Below are 22466 nucleotides of genomic sequence, written 5' to 3'. Positions count from 1 at the left end.
AGTTAATGACTTTACACAAAACGATATTGTGCTAGAATGGACAATGCACCCACTTCATCCACTTGGTATTTACAATTTAATAGGTGATTCAGAGGCCTCTCTGTAACAACCCTTACACTTGGGAAGGTATGACAATACCATTATCATTTAATTTAAAAAATTCCCATTATAAAAATTTGTCAAAAATAAATGTATGAAGAATAGTAAAATGAATGCCACATATGTCTCCCTCCCTCAACCTGAATCCAATACATGTCAATATTTTGTCATTTTTCCTTCGTTAATGCAAAAATGTTTAGCATAAAGGTACCTCTTTTTACTCTTTAAAGTGATTTATAAATACTAAACAATTAATGAGAATTTACAATTAATTTTGTATGCTCCTAAGGGCCTACAGAAGGTGGGTAAAGAAGAATTTAACTGTAAAATATACGACTGTGATTTCAAAATTAGAACAATTTGTCCAGAATATCTGGTCTACAACTATCTTTGGAGAAGTAACTATAACATTTTTCTGCGTTGGCCCAAATTCAACAGTAAATCTTGAGTAATAAGAAAGGATTTGTGACATAAAATCTTTAGTAGATAGCTTGGCTAATAAAATTTTTATAATAACAGAAGACTATATTTGCCTACATGGAGTTAAGAGTCACAACTGGGAACACTTTAGAAATAGAATTGTTTGAAGTGGTGCTATCTCTCTTCATCTAAAGGACAGTAGCAATAGCATCTTTTAAATAATAGGTAGAATGGAATTTGACTCTGAAAACCCACCCCTCTCTTTTCATCCTACAGCCTGCTTCTTGTATCCTAACATTTCCAAATTTGACCTGCCTCTCCACTGTTTGTCAAGCCAAGTAGAACACCTTCTAATTAAATACATGTTGACATTTTTGAGAATTTTAATAGATCATCTCCTCTTTGAAAGCCATTTCCTCACTAAATTTCAGAGAGAACAAAATTCCATAAATAGGCTCCAAAATGAGGCTGTCCTATTTCCATCCCATACCTTCCACTGTGTGTGAACTAGAGAAGCAGGCATGAGCTAGGTCAGGACACCAAGACATACTTTTCTAAGGAGTCTGGACTTTGTATTAGCAATGAGGAATCACTGAAGAGTTTATAGCATAGGAGTTTTCTCAGCTATTTTACATTTTAGGAAACTCACTTGTGCACTAGTGAGAGAGATGATTGGAGATTAGGGCTGGAGGAAGGGAGATAATGAAGATGATATTTCAGTAGACCAGGCAGAAGAAGACAAAGTCCTAAACCAAAGTAAGAAGCATAAGAGATCGTGTGTATGGGACAAATATAAAAAAAAATCAATAGATATTAACAATATTCATCCTCTAATGATATGGGGTTGGAGGCAGCAAAAGGGAGGAGGTAGAAGGCAGAAGGGTTAAGATAAGAGGAGAAGTCTGGATGACTTGCAGGTGCTTTCCTTAGTTCTAGATATGCTGAGGGGGTTGCAGACTCCAGTAGGAATTTGGATTTACTGATCCAGCATATACAAGAGACATTTGGATTGATGATACTGATATGTAAGTCACTAGCATAATGGTGAAACCATGGAAAATGGGGTGAATTCACCCAAAGAAACAGTGTAAGATGAAAAGATGGACAATCATGGAACTCTGCGAACACACAAACATTTAAAGGGTGAGGTGAGAAAAAGAAGCACTCAAATGAAGCAGAAGGAATCATCAGAGAAGTAGGCAAAGAGCCAGGAGAAGGTGATGTTAGGGTTAGAGAAATGGCCAATAGTGTCATAAGCTGCAGAGAGGGTAAGTAAATGGAGGGACAAAAATTGTAAAGTTAGCAATTGGGTGTGCATGGATGACCTAGCCCATGTTTGTTCAGTATGATGAGGGCAGCTGCAGTATATTGAGTAAATGGTAGGTGCAAAAGTGGAGACAATGAGCACAAACTCTGTTTTAGAAGGGAAGCACAATAATAAAGATGGAATATTTTTTAATACAAGAGAGTCTTGGGGAGAAGAACCAGAGACTAAGGCCATGGTGTAGGAGGTAAATGTCATCAAGAGCTCAGGTTAAAAGATTTGCTGTGGTTGGGAAAAAAGACTCACTGACCACAAGTCAAAGGATGTAAAGGTAAGTAAGAATCAAGATAATTATTAAGAATGGAGATGAGAAGTTAAAGTACATACATGAAGGTCTGGGTTTCTCAGAGAAGTAAAGGAGAAGGCCACCTTCTAGCAAACAGTGGGATGGGACAAGGTGGAGGGTTTGGCCAAAGTGAAGAAGGATGAAAGAGGGAGCTACCCAGAGACAGGACAAGGGGTAGGATTGTCAAAGGGTACAAAAGCACAGCTGAGTGATTTTTGCCAACAGTTTTCCAGAGGCTGAACAGAGAGGCCAAGAGAGTGAGGGTGCAGGAGAGGGACACGCACTAGCAAGGGAGCTAGGAAGAGGAAGGTGCTGGTATAATGTGAGAGGAGGTACAGTTAAGGAGTCTGGAAAAAAAAGCCTGTCTCAAAGAAAGTGACATACTTGGGGAAAAGGATGGGACAAGAGCTGGGCTTGATGAGAGAGAAGGAGGAACTAGAGGCTGTGGTATCATAGTCTCTGCCTACTTTTCCACCTACCTCTTTGAGCCCTTTGCATAAATCCCCATTTGTCCAGTTATCTGCAGGGGGTAGGGGGCACCTTATTTCTCCAAGAATGAATACCTTACCTAGAATGCCCTCTCTGTCATGTTCAACTGGCTCCATAGATGGCTCTACCTCAAAACCTTATCTGATAAGTCTTCCCTGACCATCCTGTCTAAAACATTTCCCTTCTCACCACTCCATCCCTCGCTATGCCCTTATTTGGCTTTGCTTCTTCTTAGGACTTAACTCTACCTCTGATCCTTTTACATTCACTTTTTGCTGCCTGCCCCATACCCAAGGGGAGGGTCATGGAAGATCATAAATGCACCTGCCTGGGTATGTGCAGGACCTCTGGAGCCAGATAGCCTGGGTGTGTATCTTGGGTGGGCTCTTAATTAGATGTGTAATGTTGTTTGGCAATTAATTTTGCTTCAGTTTTCTCATTTGTAAGATGGGGATAATAGTAATCTCCTCACAAGGTCAGTGTGATGATTGAGATAATGCATAAAAGCCTTTAGCAAAGTGCCTTGTACATAATAAGGGCTCAACAACTGTAAGGTAGTATCAGTATGATAACGACAGTTGCAAATACTTAAGAAGGTCTACAACAACCTCAGAACTGACATGGAATTCCTAATAGTCTAAACAGTCGTCTAGGTACAGTTTTATTCTCAAGATTAGAAAAAATAATGGAGGATCTAATAATAATGGAACTGTTATTTGGTGCCAAAATTTCTTAGACTACAAACCATTGGCAATGCAATACTTCCCAGAACATTTCTGCCAATCCCTAAACTCTTTTCCTCCACTGAGAGTTGTACTGGTAATAGTAAGGTTATTTGGCAATAATGAAATATTATGGCAGATGTTTATGGTCTCAGAGGGGGTGGGGTCTGTATGAGCATTTTATTCCACAGCAAGATCCCAAATTAGTTTAATTATTATGGAGAGTATAACAGGGTGAAAATTGGCCTACAAGCCTCCATGGGAGAATGAAATGATGATCTAGCTACTAGATAACCTCTAATGGTGTTTTGGTATACAGTTAAAAGAGAGGATGCTCTAAATAATTCATAGTGGACAGTAAAATACAATCATATGAGCCACAGAATTATATTTTCCACAAGACATAAAAAAATTTTGATATAGCAAATGTGAATACTCCTTTAAAAATAAGTAATTGTCCATAGGTTGAAGCAGAATACATTTCTTCACATTTCCAAATTAGCAGCCTGTAAAGACAGCTTTGCTTAAAGGGAAAAATAGAAATTTGGGGAAACTCCTTGACTTTGCCTTTCCTCCAACATCATGCCCCTTCTCTATTACTAACATCATACTGGCTCTGGGATGATCACACCACCCGACTTGAGCACACTATCCCAGATTCTGTCTCTTCTGGGTCCCTGATCTACAATTATGTTGCCTTCCTTCCTTTTTTCATTATCAAAACTGATTGACTCCTTGAGCTTATATAGCCAGCTGCTGTTAGAATGAAATAAATTCAGTGTATGTCAAAAGTGAGATAAACTGATATGCTAAAAAGAGTTAGCTGGATTTTATGCTTCTCTTGTGCCACCCTGCTTTTGGCTGCCCTCCCAGAAGAACTGTGTCTCATAATATGATGCTAACGGAATAAATCTCCAGGATGGAATAGAGGTAGCCCAAGGATGTAAGTTCCACAGGGGCAGAGGTGTCGGGTCAGATGTCTTATATCATCTGTGGCTACCATGGTGCTGAACCCATTGGAGGTACGCAATAAATAAAAATAACAAGAGAAGACCATAACTTCAGAAGAAGTAGAATTAGTTTGAAACTGAACTACTGAGACAACACTGGAATACTTGAGATAACTGAGGACATATGAGCCTATCTGATGCCCCTAAAATCATAGCCAACTAACCATGAATATGCAGAGATAACCAAATTCAATCTACTTCACCATTTTAAACATAATTCTAAGTCACTGCTTTTCTTTCATAAAGCAGTGTTACCCCTGGGACTATAAGTTGCTGCCTCAATGTCATTAAGTTTAAGACACAAGGTAAGATACTTGGAGTACAGTACGGTTCCCTGCATTTCTCTTGCCCCTGGCTTGTGTTTCTCATGATGAAAATAACTCTTTGAGGTTAGAAAATGATGATTTGAAGTTAGAAAATGAATGGCGCAATGCTTGGCCTATAGAAAGTACACTGTAAATACTGGTTAAAAAAAAAAAAGAGTGAATAAATAGAAGGTATTGTCAGACCCTGCTTAGTAGAAAGGAGGATGAATATTGGGGGCATCTGTGAAGTCAGTCTAGGGTGGTACACAGCCAAGGCGCAGATTGAGAACAGGACATATGGTGAAGAGACTGAACCAGACTTGACCCAGAGTACAGGGCAGGAACCAGCTAGTAAGAGATTCAGGACACTGGTCTTCTCCAAAATTAACAACTAGCCGTTTACCAATGTTTTACCTTATTAAGACCACACATAAAGGTGTTTGATTTTAGTTCTTTCTTTTGATAGAGATTTCCCTCAAAAATAATGTTTAGAGGGAAGAGTACAAAGGGAGTCATTTAATCTAAGCAAAATGGCTAAGAGAACTACATCTGTTTTCTGGATCATTTTGCATTCTGCCAGACACCTTTTTTTTTTTTTTTTTTACATTTTACATACTTTTATTTCTATTTCCATCTAATCTATATTCATTTTTTAACAGCTTTATTGAGATATACAATTCACATACCACAAAATTTACTCATTTTAAGTACACAACTAAATGATTTCTACTATATTCACAGAGCTGTGCAACTTTCACCACTATCTAATTTTATAATATTTTAATTAGGCTCAGAAGAAACCCTGTACCCATTAGCAGGTACTATCCATTCTCCCCTCCTCTCAGCCTCTGACAACCACTAATCTACTCTCTGTCTCTGTGGATTTGCTTATTCTGGAAATTTCTATTAAACTGAATCACACAATATGTGCTCTCACATGTCTGGCTTTCTTCACTTAGCATGCAGCTTTTGAAGTTCATCCCTGTTGCAGCATCTGTCAGTACTCCATTTCTTTTAATGGCTGAATAATATTCTACTGTATGTATATGCCACATATTGTTTTCTATTCACCAGCTGATGGACGTTTGGATTCTTCCCACTTTGTGTATTATGAAAATGCTGCTATGAACACTTGTGTACAAATCTTTACATGGACATATGTTTACATTTCTTTTGTGTACATACCTAGGAGTAAAATTACTGCATCATAGGACCATATGCTCAACATTTTACATGAGCATCCCTATGCTTAACATTTTGAGGAACTACCTGTTTCGAGTGTGCCAGACATTCTTGAAGTATGAAAAACAAAATTTTAGTCCAACACATTGTTTTGTGAGGGACAGTGAAATAATTTCATATAATTAAAGAAATAAAAAAGCTAAGACAATAACTTTAAAACACCTAGTACTTGTTTGAAACTGAACTACAGACAAAGCACTGAAATACCTTAGGGTTTAGTGATTCAAAAGCCATGAGAATGATAACAAGTGAACCCCAAAGATAGGTCTGCTGTTCCTTGGCTTAGTGATCAACATTCTGGCATATTGCTGATGACTCCAACCTTTGCCTGGTATGTTGGTACTTGTACTGAAATTCATTCTTCCATGTTATTAAATGATGTAACATTGGGGACAATCAACTTTCAAAAAATTTCCATTTTTAGTTTTTATATAACACATCAAAATATTCTGGAGATATAATATTCAATTTTAACATTAAAATTTTTTTCAAGACGAGGGGAAGATGGCGGAAGAGTAAAACGCGGCGATCACCTTCCTCCCCGCAGATACACCAGAAATACATCTACACGTGGAACAACTCCTACAGAACACCTACTGAACGCTGGCAGAAGACCTCAGACCTCCCAAAAGGCAAGAAATTCCCCCATGTACCTCGGTAGGGCAAAAGAAAAAAGAATAAACAGAGACAAAAGGATAGGGACGGGACCTGCACCAGTGGGAGGGAGCCGTGAAAGAGGAAAGGTTTCCACACACTAGGAAGCCCCTTCGTGGGCGGAGACTGCAGGTGGCGGAGGGGGAAAGCTTTGGGGCCACAGAGGAGAGCACAGCAACAGGGGTGCGGAGGGCAAAGCAGAGAGATTCCTGCACAGAGGATCGGTGCCGACCAGCACTCACCAGCCCAAGAGGCTTGTCTGCTCACCCGCCGGGGCGGGCGGGGCTGGGAGCTGAGGCTCAGGCTTCTGTCGGAGCGCAGGGAGAGGACTGGCGGCGTGAACACAGCCTGAAGGGGTTAGTGCACCACGGCTAGCCGGGAGGGAGTCTGGGGAAAAGTCTGGAGCGGCCGAAGAGGCAAGAGACATTTTCTTCCCTCTTTATTTCCTGGTGCGCGAGGAGAGGGGATTAAGAGCGCTGCTTAAAGGTGCTCCAGAGACAGGCGCGACCTGCGGCTAAAAGCGCGGACCCCAGAGACGGGCATGAGACGCTAAGGCTGCCGCTGCCGCCACCAAGAAGCCTGTGTGCGAGCACAGGTAGCTCTCCACACCCGCCTTCCGGGGAGCCTGTGCAGCCCGCCACTGCCGGGGTCCCGTGATCCGGGGACAACTTCTGCGGGAGAACGCACGGCGCGCCTCAGGCTGGTGCAACGTCACGCCGGCCTCTGCCGCCGCAGTCACGCCCCGCATCCGTGCCCCTGCCTCCCCCCGGCCTGAGTGAACCGGAGCCCTCGAATCAGCGGCTCCTTTAACCCCGTCCTGTCTGAGTGAAGAACCGACGTCCTCCGGCGACCTACATGCAGAGGCGGGGCCAAATCCAAAGCTGAGCCCCGGGAGCTGTGCGAACAAAGAAGAGAAAGGGAAATCTCTCCCAGCAGCCTCAGAAGCAGCGGATTAAAGCTCCACAATCAACTTGAAGTACTCTGCATCTGTGGAATACATGCATAGACAACGAATCATCCCAAGTTGAGGAGGTGGACTTTGAGAGCAAGATTTATTATTTTTTCCCCTTTTCCTCTTTTTGTGAGTGTTTATGTGTATGCTTCTGTGTGAGATTTTGTCTGTAAAGCTTTGCTTCCAGCATTTGTCCTAGGGTTCTATCCGTCCGTTTTTGGTTTTTTTTTTTTTTCTTAATAATTATTTTTTATTTTAATAACTTTATTTTATTTTATCTTCTTTCTTTCTTTCTTTCCTTCCTTCCTTCCCTCCTTCCTCCCTCCCTCCCTCACTCCCTCCTTTCTTCCTTCCTTCCTTCCTTTCTTTCTTTTCTTTCTTCCTTCCTTCCTTTCTTTCTTTCTTTCCTTCCACTTTTTCTCCCTTTTATTCTGAGCCGTGTGGATGAAAGGCTCTTGGTGCTGTAGCCAGGAGTCAATGCTGTGCCTCTGAGGTGGGAGAGCCAACTTCAGAACACTGGTCCACAAGAGACCTCCCAACTCCACATAATATCAAATGGCGAAAATCTCCCAGAGATCTCCATCTCAATACCAGCACCCGGCTTCACTCAACGACCAGCAAGCTACAGTGCTGGACACCCTATGCCAAACAACTAGCAAGACAGGAATACAACCCCACCCATTAGCAGAGAGACTGCCTAAAATCATAATAAGTCCACAGACACCCCAAAACACACCACCAGATGTGGACCTGCCCACCAGAAAGACAAGATCCAGCCTCATCAACCAGAACACAGGCACTAGTCCCCTCCACCAGGAAGCCTACACAACCCACTGAACCAACTTTAGCCACTAGGGACAGACACCAAAAACAATGGTAACTACGAACCTGCAGCCTGCAAAAAGAAGACCCCAAACACAGTAAGATAAGCAAAATGAGAAGACAGAAAAACACAGAGCAGATGAAGGAGCAAGATAAAAACCCACCAGACCTAACAAATGAAGAGGAAATAGGCAGTCTACCTGAAAAAGAATTCAGAATAATGATAGTAAAGATGATCCAAAATCTTGGAAATAGAAAAAATGCAAGAAACATTTAACAAGGATCTAGAAGAACTAAAGATGAAACAAGCAATGATGAACAACACAATAAATGAAATTAAAAATACTCTAGATGGGATCAATAGCAGAATAACTGAGGCAGAAGAACGGATAAGTGACCTGGAAGATAAAATAGTGGAAATAACTACTGCAGAGCAGAATAAAGAAAAGAGAATGAAAAGAACTGAGGACAGTCTTAGAGACCTCTGGGATATTAAACGCACCAACATTCGAATTATAGGGGTTCCAGAAGAAGAAGAGAAAAAGAAAGGGACTGAGAAAATATTTGAAGAGATTATAGCTGAAAACTTCCCTAATATGGGAAAGGAAATCGTTATTCAAGTCCAGGAAGCACAGAGAGTCCCATACAGGATAAATTCAAGGAGAAATACGCCAAGACATATATTAATCAAAGTGTCAAAAATTAAATACAAAGAAAACATATTAACAGCAGCAAGGGAAAAACAACAAATAACACACAAGGGAATCCCCATAAGATTAACAGCTCATCTTTCAGCAGAAACTCTGCAAGCCAGAAGGGACTTGCAGGACTTATTTAAAGTGATGAAGGAGAAAAAACTGCAACCAAGATTACTCTACCCAGCAAGGATCTCATTCAGATTTGATGGAGAAATTAAAACCTTTACAGACAAGCAAAAGCTAAGAGAGTTCAGCACCACCAAACCAGCTTTACAACAAATGCTAAAGGAACTTCTCTAGGCAAGAAACACAAGAGGAGGAAAAGACCTACAATAATGAACCCAAAACAATTAAGAAAATGGGAATAGGAACATACATATCGATAATTACCGTAAATGTAAATGGATTAAATGCTCCCACCAAAAGACACAGATTGGCTGAATGGATACAAAAACAAGACCCATATATATGCTGTCTACAAGAGACCCACTTCACACCTAGAGACACATACAGACTGAAAGTAAGGGGATGGAAAAAGATATTCCATGCAAATGGAAACCAAAAGAAAGCTGGAGTAGCAATTCTCATATCAGACAAAATAGACTTTAAAATAAAGACTATTAGAAGAGACAATGAAGGACACTAGATAATGGTCAAGGGATCGATCCAAGAAGAAGATATAACAATTGTAAATATTTATGCACCCAACATAGGAGCACCTCAATACATAAGGCAAATACTAACAGCCATAAAAGGGGAAATCGACAGAAACCCATTCATAGTAAGGGACTTTAACACCCCACTTTCACCAATGGACAGATCAAAATGAAAATAAATGAGAAAACAAAAGCTTTAAATGACACATTAAACAAGATGGACTTAATTGATATTTATAGGACATTCCATCCAAAAACAACAGAATACATATTTTTCTCAAGTGCTCATGGAACATTCTCCAGGATAGATCATATCTTGGGTCACAAATCAAGCCTTGGTAAATTTAAGAAAATTGAAATTGTATCAAGTATCTTTTCCGACCACAATGCTATGAGACTAGATATCAATTACAGGAAAAGATCTGTAAAAAATACAAACACATGGAGGCTAAACAATACACTACTTAATAACGAAGTGATCACTGAAGAAATCAAAGAGGAAATAAAAAAACTACCTAGAAACAAATGACAATGGAGACATGGTGACCCAAAACCTATGGGATGCAGCAAAAGCAGTTCTAAGAGGGAAGTTTATAGCAATACAATCCTACCTCAAGAAACAAGAAACATCTCGAATAAACAACCTAACCTTTCACCTAAAGCAATTAGAGAAAGAAGAAATAAAAAAAACCCAAAGTTAGCAGAAGGAAAGAAATCATAAAAATCAGATCAGAAATAAATGAAAAAGAAATGAAGGAAACGATAGCAAAGATCAATAAAACTAGAAGCTGGTTCTTTGAGAAGATAAACAAAATTGACAAACCATTAGCCAGACTCATCCAGAAAAAAAGGAAGAAGACTCAAATCAATAGAATTAGAAATGAAAAAGGAGAAATAACAACTGACACTGCAGAAAGACAAAAGATCATGAGAGATTACTACAAGCAAATCTATGCCAATAAAATGGACAACGTGGAAGAAATGGGCAAATTCTTAGAAATGCACAACCTGCCAAGATGGAATCAGGAAGAAATAGAAAATATGAACAGACCAATCACATGCACTGAAATTGAAACTGTGATTAAAAATCTTCCAACAAACAAAAGCCCAGGACCAGATGGCTTCACAGGCGAATTCTATCAAACATTTAGAGAAGAGCTAACACCTATCCTTCTCAAACTCTTCCAAAATATAGCAGAGGGAGGAACACTCCCAAACTCATTCTACGAGGCCACCATCACCCTGATACCAAAACCAGACAAGGATGTCACAAAGAAAGAAAACTACAGGCCAATATCACTAATGAACATAGATGCAAAAATCCTCAACAAAATACTAGCAAACAGAATCCAAGAGCACATTAAAAGGATCATACACCATGATCAAGTGGGGTTTATTCCAGGAATGCAAGGATTCTTCAATATACGCAAATCAATCAACGTGATACACCATATTAACAAATTGAAGGAGAAAAATCATATGATCATCTCAATAGATGCAGAGAAAGCTTTCGAAAAAATTCAACACCCATTTATGATAAAAACCCTGCAGAAAGTAGGCATAGAGGAAACTTTCCTCAACCTAATAAAGGCCATATATGATAAACCCTCAGCCAACATTGTCCTCAATGGTGAAAAACTGAAAGCATTTCCACTAAGATCAGGAACAAGACAAGGTTGCCCACTCTCACCACTCTTATTCAACATAGTTTTGGAAGTTTTAGCCACAGCAATCAGAGAAGAAAAGGAAATAAAAGGAATCCAAATCAGCAAAGAAGAAGTAAAGCTGTCAGTGTTTGCAGATGACATGATACTATACATAGAGAAACCTAAAGATGCTACCAGAAAACTACTAGAGCTAATCAATGAATTTGGTAAAGTAGCAGGATACAAAATTAATGCACAGAAATATCTGGCATTCCTATACACTAATGATGAAAAATCTGAAAGTGAAATGAAGAAAACACTCCCATTTACCATTGCAACAAAAAGAATAAAATATCTAGGAATAAACCTACCTAAGGAGACAAAAGACCTGTATGCAGAAAATTATAAGACACTGATGAAAGAAATTAAAGATGATACAAATAGATGGAGAGATATACCATGTTCTTGGATTGGAAGAATCAACCTTGTGAAAATGACTATACTACCCAAAGCAATCTACAGATTCAATGCAATCCCTATCAAACTACCACTGGCATTTTTCACAGAACTAGAACGTAAAATTTCACGATTTGTATGGAAACACAAAAGACCCCGAATAGCCAAAACAATCTTGAGAACGAAAAATGGAGCTGGAGGAATCAGGCTCCCTGACTTCAGACTATACTACAAAGCTACAGTAATCAAGACAGTATGGTACTGGCACAAAAACAGAAAGATAGATCAATGGAACAGGATAGAAAGCCCAGAGATAAACCCACGCACATATGGTCACCTTATCTTTGATAAAGGAGGCAAGAATGTACAGTGGAGAAAGGACAGCCTCTTCAATAAGTGGTGCTGGGAAAACCGGACAGGGACATGTAAAAGTATGAGATTAGATCACTCCCTAACACCATACACAATAATAAGCTCAAAATGGATTAAAGACCTAAATGTAAGGCCAGAAACTATCAAACTCTTAGAGGAAAACATAGGCAGAGCACTCTCTGACATAAATCACAGCAAGATCCTTTTTAACCCACCTCTTAGGGAAATGGAAATAAAAACAAAAATAAACAAATGGGACCTAATGAAACTTCAAAGCTTTTGCACAGCAAAGGAAACCATAAACAAGACCAAAAGACAACCCTCAGAATGGGAGAAAATATTTGCAAATGAAGCTGACAAAGGATTAATCTCCAAAATTTATAAGCAGCTCATGCAGCTCAATAACAAAAAATCAAACAACCCAATCCAAAAATGAGCAGAAGACCTAAATAGACATTTCTCCAAAGAGGATACACAGATTGTCAACAAACACATGAAATAATGCTCAACATCATTAATCATTAGAGAAATGCAAATCAAAACTACAATGAGATATCATCTCACACCAGTCAGAATGGCCATCATCAAAAAATCTAGAAACAATAAATGCTGGAGAGGGTGTGGAGAAAAGGGAACACTCTTGCACTGCTGGTGGGAATGTGAATTGGTACAGCCACTATGGAGAACAGTATGGAGGTTCCTTAAAAAACTACAAATAGAACTACCATATGACCCAGCAATCCCACTACTGGGCATATACCCTGAGAAAACCATAATTCAAAAAGAGTCATGTACCAAAAAGTTCATTGCAGCTCTATTTACAATAGCCAGGGGATGGAAACAACCTAAGTGTCCATCATCGGATGAATGGATAAAGAAGATGTGGCACATATATACAATGGAATATTACTCAGCCATAAAAAGAAACGAAATTGAGCTATTTGTAATGAGGTAGAGGGACCTAGAGTCTGTCATACAGAGTGAAGTAAGTCAGAAAGAGAAAGACAAATGCCGTATGCTAACACATATATATGGAATTTAAGAAAAAAAATGTCATGAAGAACCTAGATGTAAGACAGGAATAAAGACAGAGACCTAGTAGAGAATGGACTTGAGGATATGGGGAGGGGGAAGGGTAAGCTGTGACAAAGCGAGAGATTGTTATGGACATATATACACTACCAAAGTTAAAATAGATAGCTAGTGGGAAGCAGCCGCTTAGCACAGGGAGATCACCTCGGTGCTTTGTGATCACCTAGAGGAGTGGGATAGGGAGGGTGGGAGGAAGGGAGACGTGAGAAGGAAGAGATATGGGAACATATGTATATGTATAACTGATTCACTTTGTTATAAAGCAGAAACTAACACACCATTGTAAAGCAATTATACTCCAATAAAGATGTAAGAGAAAAAAATTTTTTTCAGACTTTCCTAAATTACTTGGGGGTGAATATTTCATCTTCTTCACTGCTGTATCCCTTGTGTTTAATCCTGGTGCTTAATCATAGGGCTTATGGAGGCAACAACATTTCTCGAATTGAAACTAAATTGCATTTACCTAAAATTCTAAAAATTAATTTTAATTTGCTATATACAAACTAAAACTAACATTCTACACAAGCAAAATGCAATACATGAAATCACTGTGTGGGTATGTGTGTGCACGTGTATTAAGTACACTTCTGAAAGTGCAGCTTAACTGCCTTTACAGAAGAAGATAAGTATAACTACACGTGATAAGCATTTTGGAAAATACATGGTGAAATTTTTCTGTTTCAGCAGGTTTCTTTCCCTGGAGGACAAACCTAAAGTACTCCTTTTACAACATTCTAACAGAAATCTGCAAAGGAGAGTTAAAAAAGAACACACATTTTTGCAAACAGGTTTCATTCTTTCTGAAAAGATTTAAAGATCGTATTTCTGCCCTGGGATTTAGTAGTCCTATGCTAAGCTCAGGAAGGAAAATACAGTCAGTTTATCTGTCAGAACTACTTGGAATAAAGGCAGTCACCTTCAACAAAGGTATATCACATAGAGTAACAAATGTCAGGCATAGTTTATAAAAATTCAATGCTGATTGCTACTTTTCACCAATTCCTCAAAGCATATAGTTTAATTTTTAAATGTGAGACAGAGATACAATTTTTTTCTAAAATACTAATACTATGACAACTTCATATCCTAGCTGTGAAAAGAAGCTAATAAGTAAGTCAATAGGGTTCTTGCAACATACACATATTTTTTTTCTTATTTGGTGAGGAACATGCTGCCCTGTAGATTTTCTTTGTCAATACAAAGCAAAATATATTTTAAAGATTAGATTTACACTTTAGGAAAGCAATAATAAATTTTGTATCAACATGAATGGATACAATCTGTGAAAATTTTTATGATCTGAGAAATAATAAAAAATTTAAAGTATGTATAGAGTTTTGTTCATGCTTCAAAGCAATACCACTATCTATGTTTTATATTAAGAAAACCAGAGGCAGTGCTTGGTATAAAATGTTCTGCAATCCTGGTTGAAATTAGCAATTTAAATTTGTTGAATGAGGTTACAGTGCAATATCTAATGCACAAATCACAGAGATTTGAATACTTGCATAGTTGTTTTAAAATGTATCAAAAGCCACAGGTTAACAATAATGAATGTGTGTTATATTATTACTATTAAAATATGCAATCTTTGATAATAATTTATTTGTTTTACAAATGCATTGGGGGGTTAAAATTTTTCTATTCATCTGTGACAGACCATGAAATTCAATATTGCTCACCATGACCAATCCATGAAATTTGTCAACTTTGTTCCTGATTTTCACAGGGCCTTCCCCTTAGATGAAATGACCCATTGAACTAAGAGCATAGTAATTTTTTCATCTATGGTAAATCAGTTTAGTTTACTAGGATTTATTATAGGCTTCAGACCTTGAGCTTTTTATGATTATGCACCATTATGTACATAATTCCAAATTTATGGCAATTTATCTCACTATTTCTTTCCCTTTCTGAAAGAATTCTCCATTTCTAAAATGAGTTCTCAATGGTAACGTTGCCAGAAGAAGCAATCTGTAAACAATGGGTCTGTTGAAAGTCAAGGAGTGGGTGAAAATTATAGGGAAATTGAAATCAAACTTGTTAATTACTCTTAGAATTTCTAACACAAAAGTCTTAAAATTTACTGAAAATCAAGATTTATATATTGCCTTTACCAGCATAGTGCAGAAACAAATCCTTTACCTAATTTATCCTAAGAAATAGAAACATGTATAATTTTTACTATCCAAGAAACTAAGAATTTGCAATATCTAGTCTTTCAAGATAAAGTGACTATTTTGGAGAAGGGTTTAAACAAAATTGTATTAACGTTTTATTATAAGATTTACTCTAATCTCTTTTATAATATTACAAATTTGAATGAAATAAACCAGAAAAGTAGTTCAAATTTTTTAATTTCCCTAAATCTTATTTGTTTAGCTAAGTAAAATATTTCAACATTAAAAAATGTAATTACTTGTTCCTATTTCCACTGACTGCCATTACTAGCTCAGTCACTAAAGTCTAATACTAAAAATGCAAATCTATGGCAGAGTAACTGAAAGTATGGAACCATTAGGCCTCTTCCAGATTTGAGAATAGTTTATTTTATTTATTGTTTTTGGCCGCACTGCACAGCATGTGGGATCTTAGTTCCCTGACCAGGGATCGAAAACATTGCCCCCTGCAGTGGAAGCATAGAGTCTTAACCGCTGGACCACCAGGGAAGTCCCTTGAGAATATTTTACAATCATCTAAAAATTTTTTTATTAGAGAAAATCACTTTATATCAAATTAAAAATTTTAAAATATTTTTAAAAGACACACAAAGCCATTGGATATGATTTATTTTTTCACAGAGTAATCAAGCTATGACTGAAATAACCAATCCATTAATATAATTTGATCATTTAAACAACCAAATAATGATGCTGGAGATGATCCTGCTTGTATTAGAGCCTTATCAACTGAATAGGATCGATGAATAGAGATATACCACATTTCTAAGACCAAATTACTCTGAGAATGAAGAAACCCCTGTTGGTTAGTGTTAGTTTTGTAAAATGGCTCACCTCATATCAGAAACGCACTTCAATAAATTTCAAAAATAAATAAATAAATAAATAAATTTCTACTTGTTACTTCACACAATTCAGTAAGTATCATGAAAATAACTGTTAAATCACATATCAGAAACGCACTTCAATAAATTTCAAAAATAAATAAATAAATAAATAAATTTCTACTTGTTACTTCACACAATTCAGTAAGTATCATGAAAATAACTGTTAAATCACATTATTTTATATATCATAATAGCTAAAAAGAAAATATATTTGATACTTACTGGTATAATTCAGTTAGTGGTGAAGTCAAAATGACTAATGTTGTGAAGAGATTATTACAATGGGTATGAATTTTTAAAATTTTATCATCTACATACTCATGAGGATTCAAAAGCTTCTGTACAGATGTGCAAACTGACCATAACATGTTCTCAGTGCATATTAAAATTGTTGTGACATCAAGTCTGTTGGAAAGAAAAAGTAGAAAATCATGTTAAAATCGTTTTTCTGCTTGGTATATACACTATCATCCATAGCTATTATATTAAGAATATGTAAGAATAGATATATTTGGTTAGCTATCAGAGCATCAGAGATCAAAAACAGATAGACAGCATCAAAGATAGCTTTTGAGTTTCCAAGTGTTAGCTGACCCATAATACCATTCATTATCTTTAGGGATAGTGAAGTCTGTAGTAGTGAAGTGTTTCAGGAGTACTTCTTTTTTTTTTTTTTTAAATGTTTATTTTGCATTATCAAGATACTCTTCAAGAATCTCAAGATACTTTCCTTCAGCAAAAGTCAGCAATTAAATTCAGCAAAAGTCAGATTAAAAGAAAATTTGCTATTATCCATATATGCATGATAGGTAAAAATCTGATAGCAGGACAATTGTCCTCATCCAAGTACAAGGTGTCAAAAGAAAGTCACAAGATTGGGCAACATGTTCTCCCAGCAAGTGGGAGATGAGAAAAAATGACACCAGAAGTGCACATGGAAAAGCTTATTGTTTCAGAAATTTCCAATATTAAATAAATTTGTGGCAAATATGCTATATTTTTTCCTATTCATAAACTCATTTTTTGGTTTCTATCTTTCTTGAGTTTTAACAGCACTCCAAAGATCTGCTTAAAGTCTATTTTGGTATATGACTAAATTTTACAGAGCTCAGTTAATTTCCTCTTTTTTTTCTTTTAAATTCAGTGCTGAAGAAATAGAAGAAGAAAGTTTTGAAGTGATAAGAAACAAATAAGTTTAAGGATCTTTTAAAATGACATTTTGGCTTCAAAAGTATTATATATAATACATGTATACATACATTAATAATATATAACATATTATATATAAATCATATATATGGTTTTGGTTATACAACAGTTGGAAGCTACTGGAATTCTAAAAGCATCAAGAATCACCCTTAGGAAGGTTTAATTATAGTTTGCATCCACTCACTCTAATTGCTAATTAAACAATTGCAAATCCAAGATATACATGTATACACACAAACACACACATGCCTGCGAAATCTGATTTCCTCACTATCGATGCTTTAGAATTAACCATTCAAATAAAATTATTTATTTATTTTACATATTAAAAACTAGGAGAGATAACTCTAGCTTTGCGTGGCATTTTTATGTAACTACCCAGAAAATAGAAACCAAAAGTCTCTATAGTACAGTTAATCAATTAAATATACTACCTATTTCATGAGCTAATAGTAAATCTGATTTCATAAGCATCTCATAATGGCTTGCCACCTCACAGTCAAAAGTGATTTAAGCTACATCAGGAAAAGAATGAAGGTATTCTTTGCTCTCAAAAGGAATTTTCCGTCTATTCTTCAGAGTTCAATGTTTTTTAAAAAAAATGCTTGGTCAGTAATTCAAAACAGCCTGTTCAAAATACCATACTTATGGAACACTGTAGCAGGACCTAAATGCCCTTCAAATGCAGCATGCTTGATCAGAAAAATAATTCCTACTGGAAAAAAAAAAAAAGCCTCTGATGTCTTTCGGTTCCTCCTAACATATATCTGAAAAAAAATTTTTTTTATACCTAAAAGGCAGGTCTTAATCATATTAGCCAGAATGTTTGTAAAAACAAAAGCCTTCACTTTGTACAGACCATTGCTGTCATGTAAGCACATTTTTGTAATATTCATTGCCTAGATAACCCATAGAATTGGACTATAATTCAGTCTTTAATTTAAGACCCCGTGACTGCTGCTCCTCATTTTCTGTGATTTCACATTTTGTTGAACTGGCTTTTAGTAATACATAATGAAAAGAAAAGGAAAAAAATAAAGGAAAAGAGGAAAGAAGTAATTAGACTATATTAAGAGACAAATGATTAGACAAAAGAGTTTCCTTAATGAAGATTAACTACACTATTTAAAGACATTAAAAAAAAAACCAAAAAAACAAAAATCCCCTGGTTGCCTAGAATCTCAAAGTCAAATTACTTCATCACAGCACTGATGCTTTCTTCTCCATTTCAGGACCTTAATTTTCTCTCTTTATCTTATTTATTAACCTTTGGACATCTATGTCCTAGATTGTAATACGTCTTGACTCACACTCTTTAGAAACAAGTGGGTTTTATATACAATTTTAAGAAGAAAAAAGAACAAAGTTATTTTGATTCAAGTTCCACATTTCTACTTAAGTATCTCGGGAAAATTGAATATGATTTCCTTTCAGATGTTAGAAATGTGTTAAATATACAAGGAGCTATGTCATGAGACACAGAATTATATTCTGCTTTATACAAATGAAGAAAAAGTTTTCTTAAAAAACAATGGTTTTCACAACTTCAATTACCTTATCTGTGGAGTTCTCTTATAACTGGGATGGGCCCGAGCATATCTGGAGGCCAGGAGACCCAAAGATTTCTCCAGCACTTCTGCTAGAATCTCCTGGCTTAACTTAGGGGGCAGAATGGTCCAGAGATCGTGATGAAGCGCCCAGAAGAAATAATGCCACATCTGGAGCGAGAAGGAGCATCTTTCCCCCTAGCAAAACCACCACACATTAAAAAAGATAATCACATCTTCCCAAATATCAGTTTGCTTCCTATGAACCTAATTAGTTCAGGCTGAAAGGAAATAGCTGGAGAGTTTGACACACTAGATGACCAAGAAAGATTTTTGACAACATGTAAAACATCCTTATTGACAAAGGAACATATGTTTTATTTCAATTATGAGACCAGACATTCTCATGCAAATCCAGACCACAAGCATTTAACCTAGCATAGCCTTGATTTACCTACTCCTGGTCTAGAGTTTAAAATTTACTTTAAAATAATTGTCTTTATAGCTGCTAACCAAAGTCATACTAGTTTAAGATACTGGGCCAATTCTTCAAAAATTAAAATTTATTAATTTAAATTGTTTATGGATGTATATTTTTCTGGGATTATTAGCATCATTGAGATCATTTTATAAGTGTTTTAGATTTCACATTGCAATGAAATGACAGAAGCAAAAATAAACTTACATACTATATACTTATCAACATGCATGAAAACAAAGGGGGTGGGTAACTATCGAAGATTATATTAGGCTATTTCATCCATGGAGTTTTAACAATACTAGAAACAGTAAGATAGTCTGATTTTTGCAAGATTTTGTAAAGTCTAGGCATATGTTATCATCATTTGTTAGTATTTTTACAGTACTTTATACTTCCAAAGGGCCAGATTTTCATTCCTTTCTACCCCGCTACAGACCTCTTCTCTGTGACAATTTCCCTGACCACAGAGTGAGACCCAACAGCAGCCAAAGACAAGGAAAACAGGCAGAAATGAGAAGGTAGCCTCAAGTGAATTACAACCCTTAATTAGTTAACATGCTCTCAGGGAGGTATGCTATTAATTTCCTCATTTTCTTCAGACCAGAGTAAAAGATTATTTGAAGTTTGAAGAATGTGTTCTTCAAACACTATCCTGATTATATGTTACTGTATCAAAAGTTAAACGAGAAAAACTTCCCATTTATCTCTAAGTAATCCTCTTGGACTTAAAATTTCTGCTTCGCCCACTACTGATAGCTCTCAAACAAATGTCATCTTTTTTTTAAGAATAGTTTTAGTTTTCATTCTTTTTTTATATAAATTTATTTTATTTTATTTATTTTTGGCTGCATTGGGTCTTTGTTGCTGCGCGTGGGCTTTCTCTAGTTGCAGGGAGCAGGGGCTACTCTTCATTGCGGTGCCCGGGCTTCTCATTGCGGTGGCTTCACTTGTTGCAGAGCATAGGCTCTAGGCGCATGGGCTTCAGTAGTTGTGGCTCGCGGGCTCTAGAGCACAGGCTCAGTAGTTGTAGCGCACGGGCTTAGTTGCTCTGCAGCATATGGGATCTTCCCGGACCAGGGCTCGAACCCATGTCCCTTGCACTGGCAGGCGGACTCTTAACCACTGTGCCACCAGGGAAGCCCAAACAAATGTCATCTTAAAAAATAGTCTGCTGTTCTCCTATACCTAAAGTTGATCATATCTTATGTGGATACTCCTTACGTATCATTCTCCTGGTAATTTCTTTGATTAGTAAAATCTTTTGTAGTTACTGTAATAATAACAATCTATAGTTATTATCTATTGACTTTCAAATGGAGTTTATAAATGAGTAGAATTATTCTCCTTGGGTGGGAAACTTGGATATCAAACTGTCAAAGACTCAAGTTCAAACTGGTGGGGACTTTGACCACTTCTGATTTCCTGACTAGATGGACATGAAAACTGTTTAAGAAAAAAAAAGAATTACAAAATTAATGCAGAAGTCGCAAAATTATAGTTTCTTATATTTTCTTTGTTGTGTGTTCTGTGATAAAGAATGATTTAAAAATTTCCTCAAGTAAGAAAGTAATTTTAATGCTTGATTTTCTTTATTACTTTCTGTGTTGTGTGTTAATTAAAGCAAAACCAACTCAACCCGTCATAACTGGCCTGAATGATTTACACTTTCTCCGTGGCAATGGTGAGTGCCTATAATAACACGGCCAACATGATTTCTCATATTTTTCAAAATATAAAAAACCAATTTCCTTAGTAGCCACCTTTTAGCAATAAATGAGAAAATAAAAATAACTTTAGGCACACAGATTTCTTCTCCTAAAGTAAAATATACTTATTTTTAAGACTTTTAAAAATATAAACTTCGGGCTTCCCTGGTGGCGCAGTGGTTGAGAGTCCGTCTGCCGATACAGGGGACACAGGTTCGTGCCCCGGTGCAGGAGGATCCCACATGCCGCAGAGCTGCTGGGCCCGTGAGCCATGGCCACTGAGCCTGCGCGTCCGGAGCCTGTGCTCCACAACGGTAGAGGACACAACAGTGAGAGGCCTGCGTACCGCAAAAAATAACAATAATAAAATAAAAATAAATAAATAAAAATATAAACTTCATGTTTACTTAAAGACATTCCAAGCTGGTCACCTTTCTCACAATTTTCTTCAAAATGTGTATAAGTTCAATGTATGCAAGGGCTTTCATTAAACTAAATGTGATTCATTTATTTTTCTGAACTGTTTCCCTCTTTGTTGTCATTTCAAAAGTATTCTGCTAGTAAACATCTGTTATTTTTGTAGAGCCACTATAAGGTAAACAGATGTGAGCTTTTATTTAGATTATATATCAGGAAACAAGCAGCTGGGCTTTATTATATAAGCCACTCAATATTATCTTTGAACAGACAATTCTTTATTCTCTATTAGAAAACACAAGTTGCTAAAATTGAGCAGATGTCAACTATACTAAAAGCTTAATTTTAAACATGTAATTTGAACACCCACTGTGCCATCTGACCAGCACCTCATCAGAAAGATACTGAACTCTTTGGCTCTCTCAACCTGACAGTTTAGAAAATGGAAATGATGTATCTAGGGCTCACTTGATATCACAAAATGTGAGAAAATATTGCTCCATACCTTTATAAATTTTTTCACTATTTCTTTACTACTCTCTGCACATGGTGATAGGTTCCGCTGAGATCTCTATCCTACCCTTCCCCTCCAGTCAGGCAGATTTCATCTCCTCTCCTCTCAAAACAGCCCTGCCAAAAACATACTAGTCCTGTTTCACGAATCAGTTGGAATAATGGGGGAGCGGAGGAGAGAGGGGTATAGTAAACGGGATAAAACCATGTCAGGGACTCCAGTTGTCAAAACAACTTAGCATCTGTGCTATTTTTAGAAGGTTCTTAGTTTTGGTGAA

General features: G+C 37.0%; 1 protein-coding gene across 1 annotated transcript in view; it reads right to left on the bottom strand.

Annotated features, from left to right (window-relative positions):
• Positions 1 to 22466, bottom strand: part of KIAA0825 — a gene marked incomplete at both ends in the record, with an annotated part of 341894 nt that overhangs the window by 246201 nt on the left and 73227 nt on the right. The window contains 3 exons of the mRNA XM_079701596.1: positions 15147 to 15222; positions 16538 to 16720; positions 19079 to 19269. Of these exons, the coding sequence (XP_079557722.1) occupies positions 15147 to 15222; positions 16538 to 16720; positions 19079 to 19269 (450 nt within the window). The remainder of the gene's footprint in view (positions 1 to 15146; positions 15223 to 16537; positions 16721 to 19078; positions 19270 to 22466) is intronic.

The sequence above is a fragment of the Hyperoodon ampullatus genome (genome assembly GCF_949752795.1).
Source record: "Hyperoodon ampullatus genome assembly, chromosome: 4".
Lineage (NCBI taxonomy): Eukaryota > Metazoa > Chordata > Mammalia > Artiodactyla > Ziphiidae > Hyperoodon > Hyperoodon ampullatus.
This window is presented reverse-complemented; position numbering and strand designations above follow the sequence as displayed.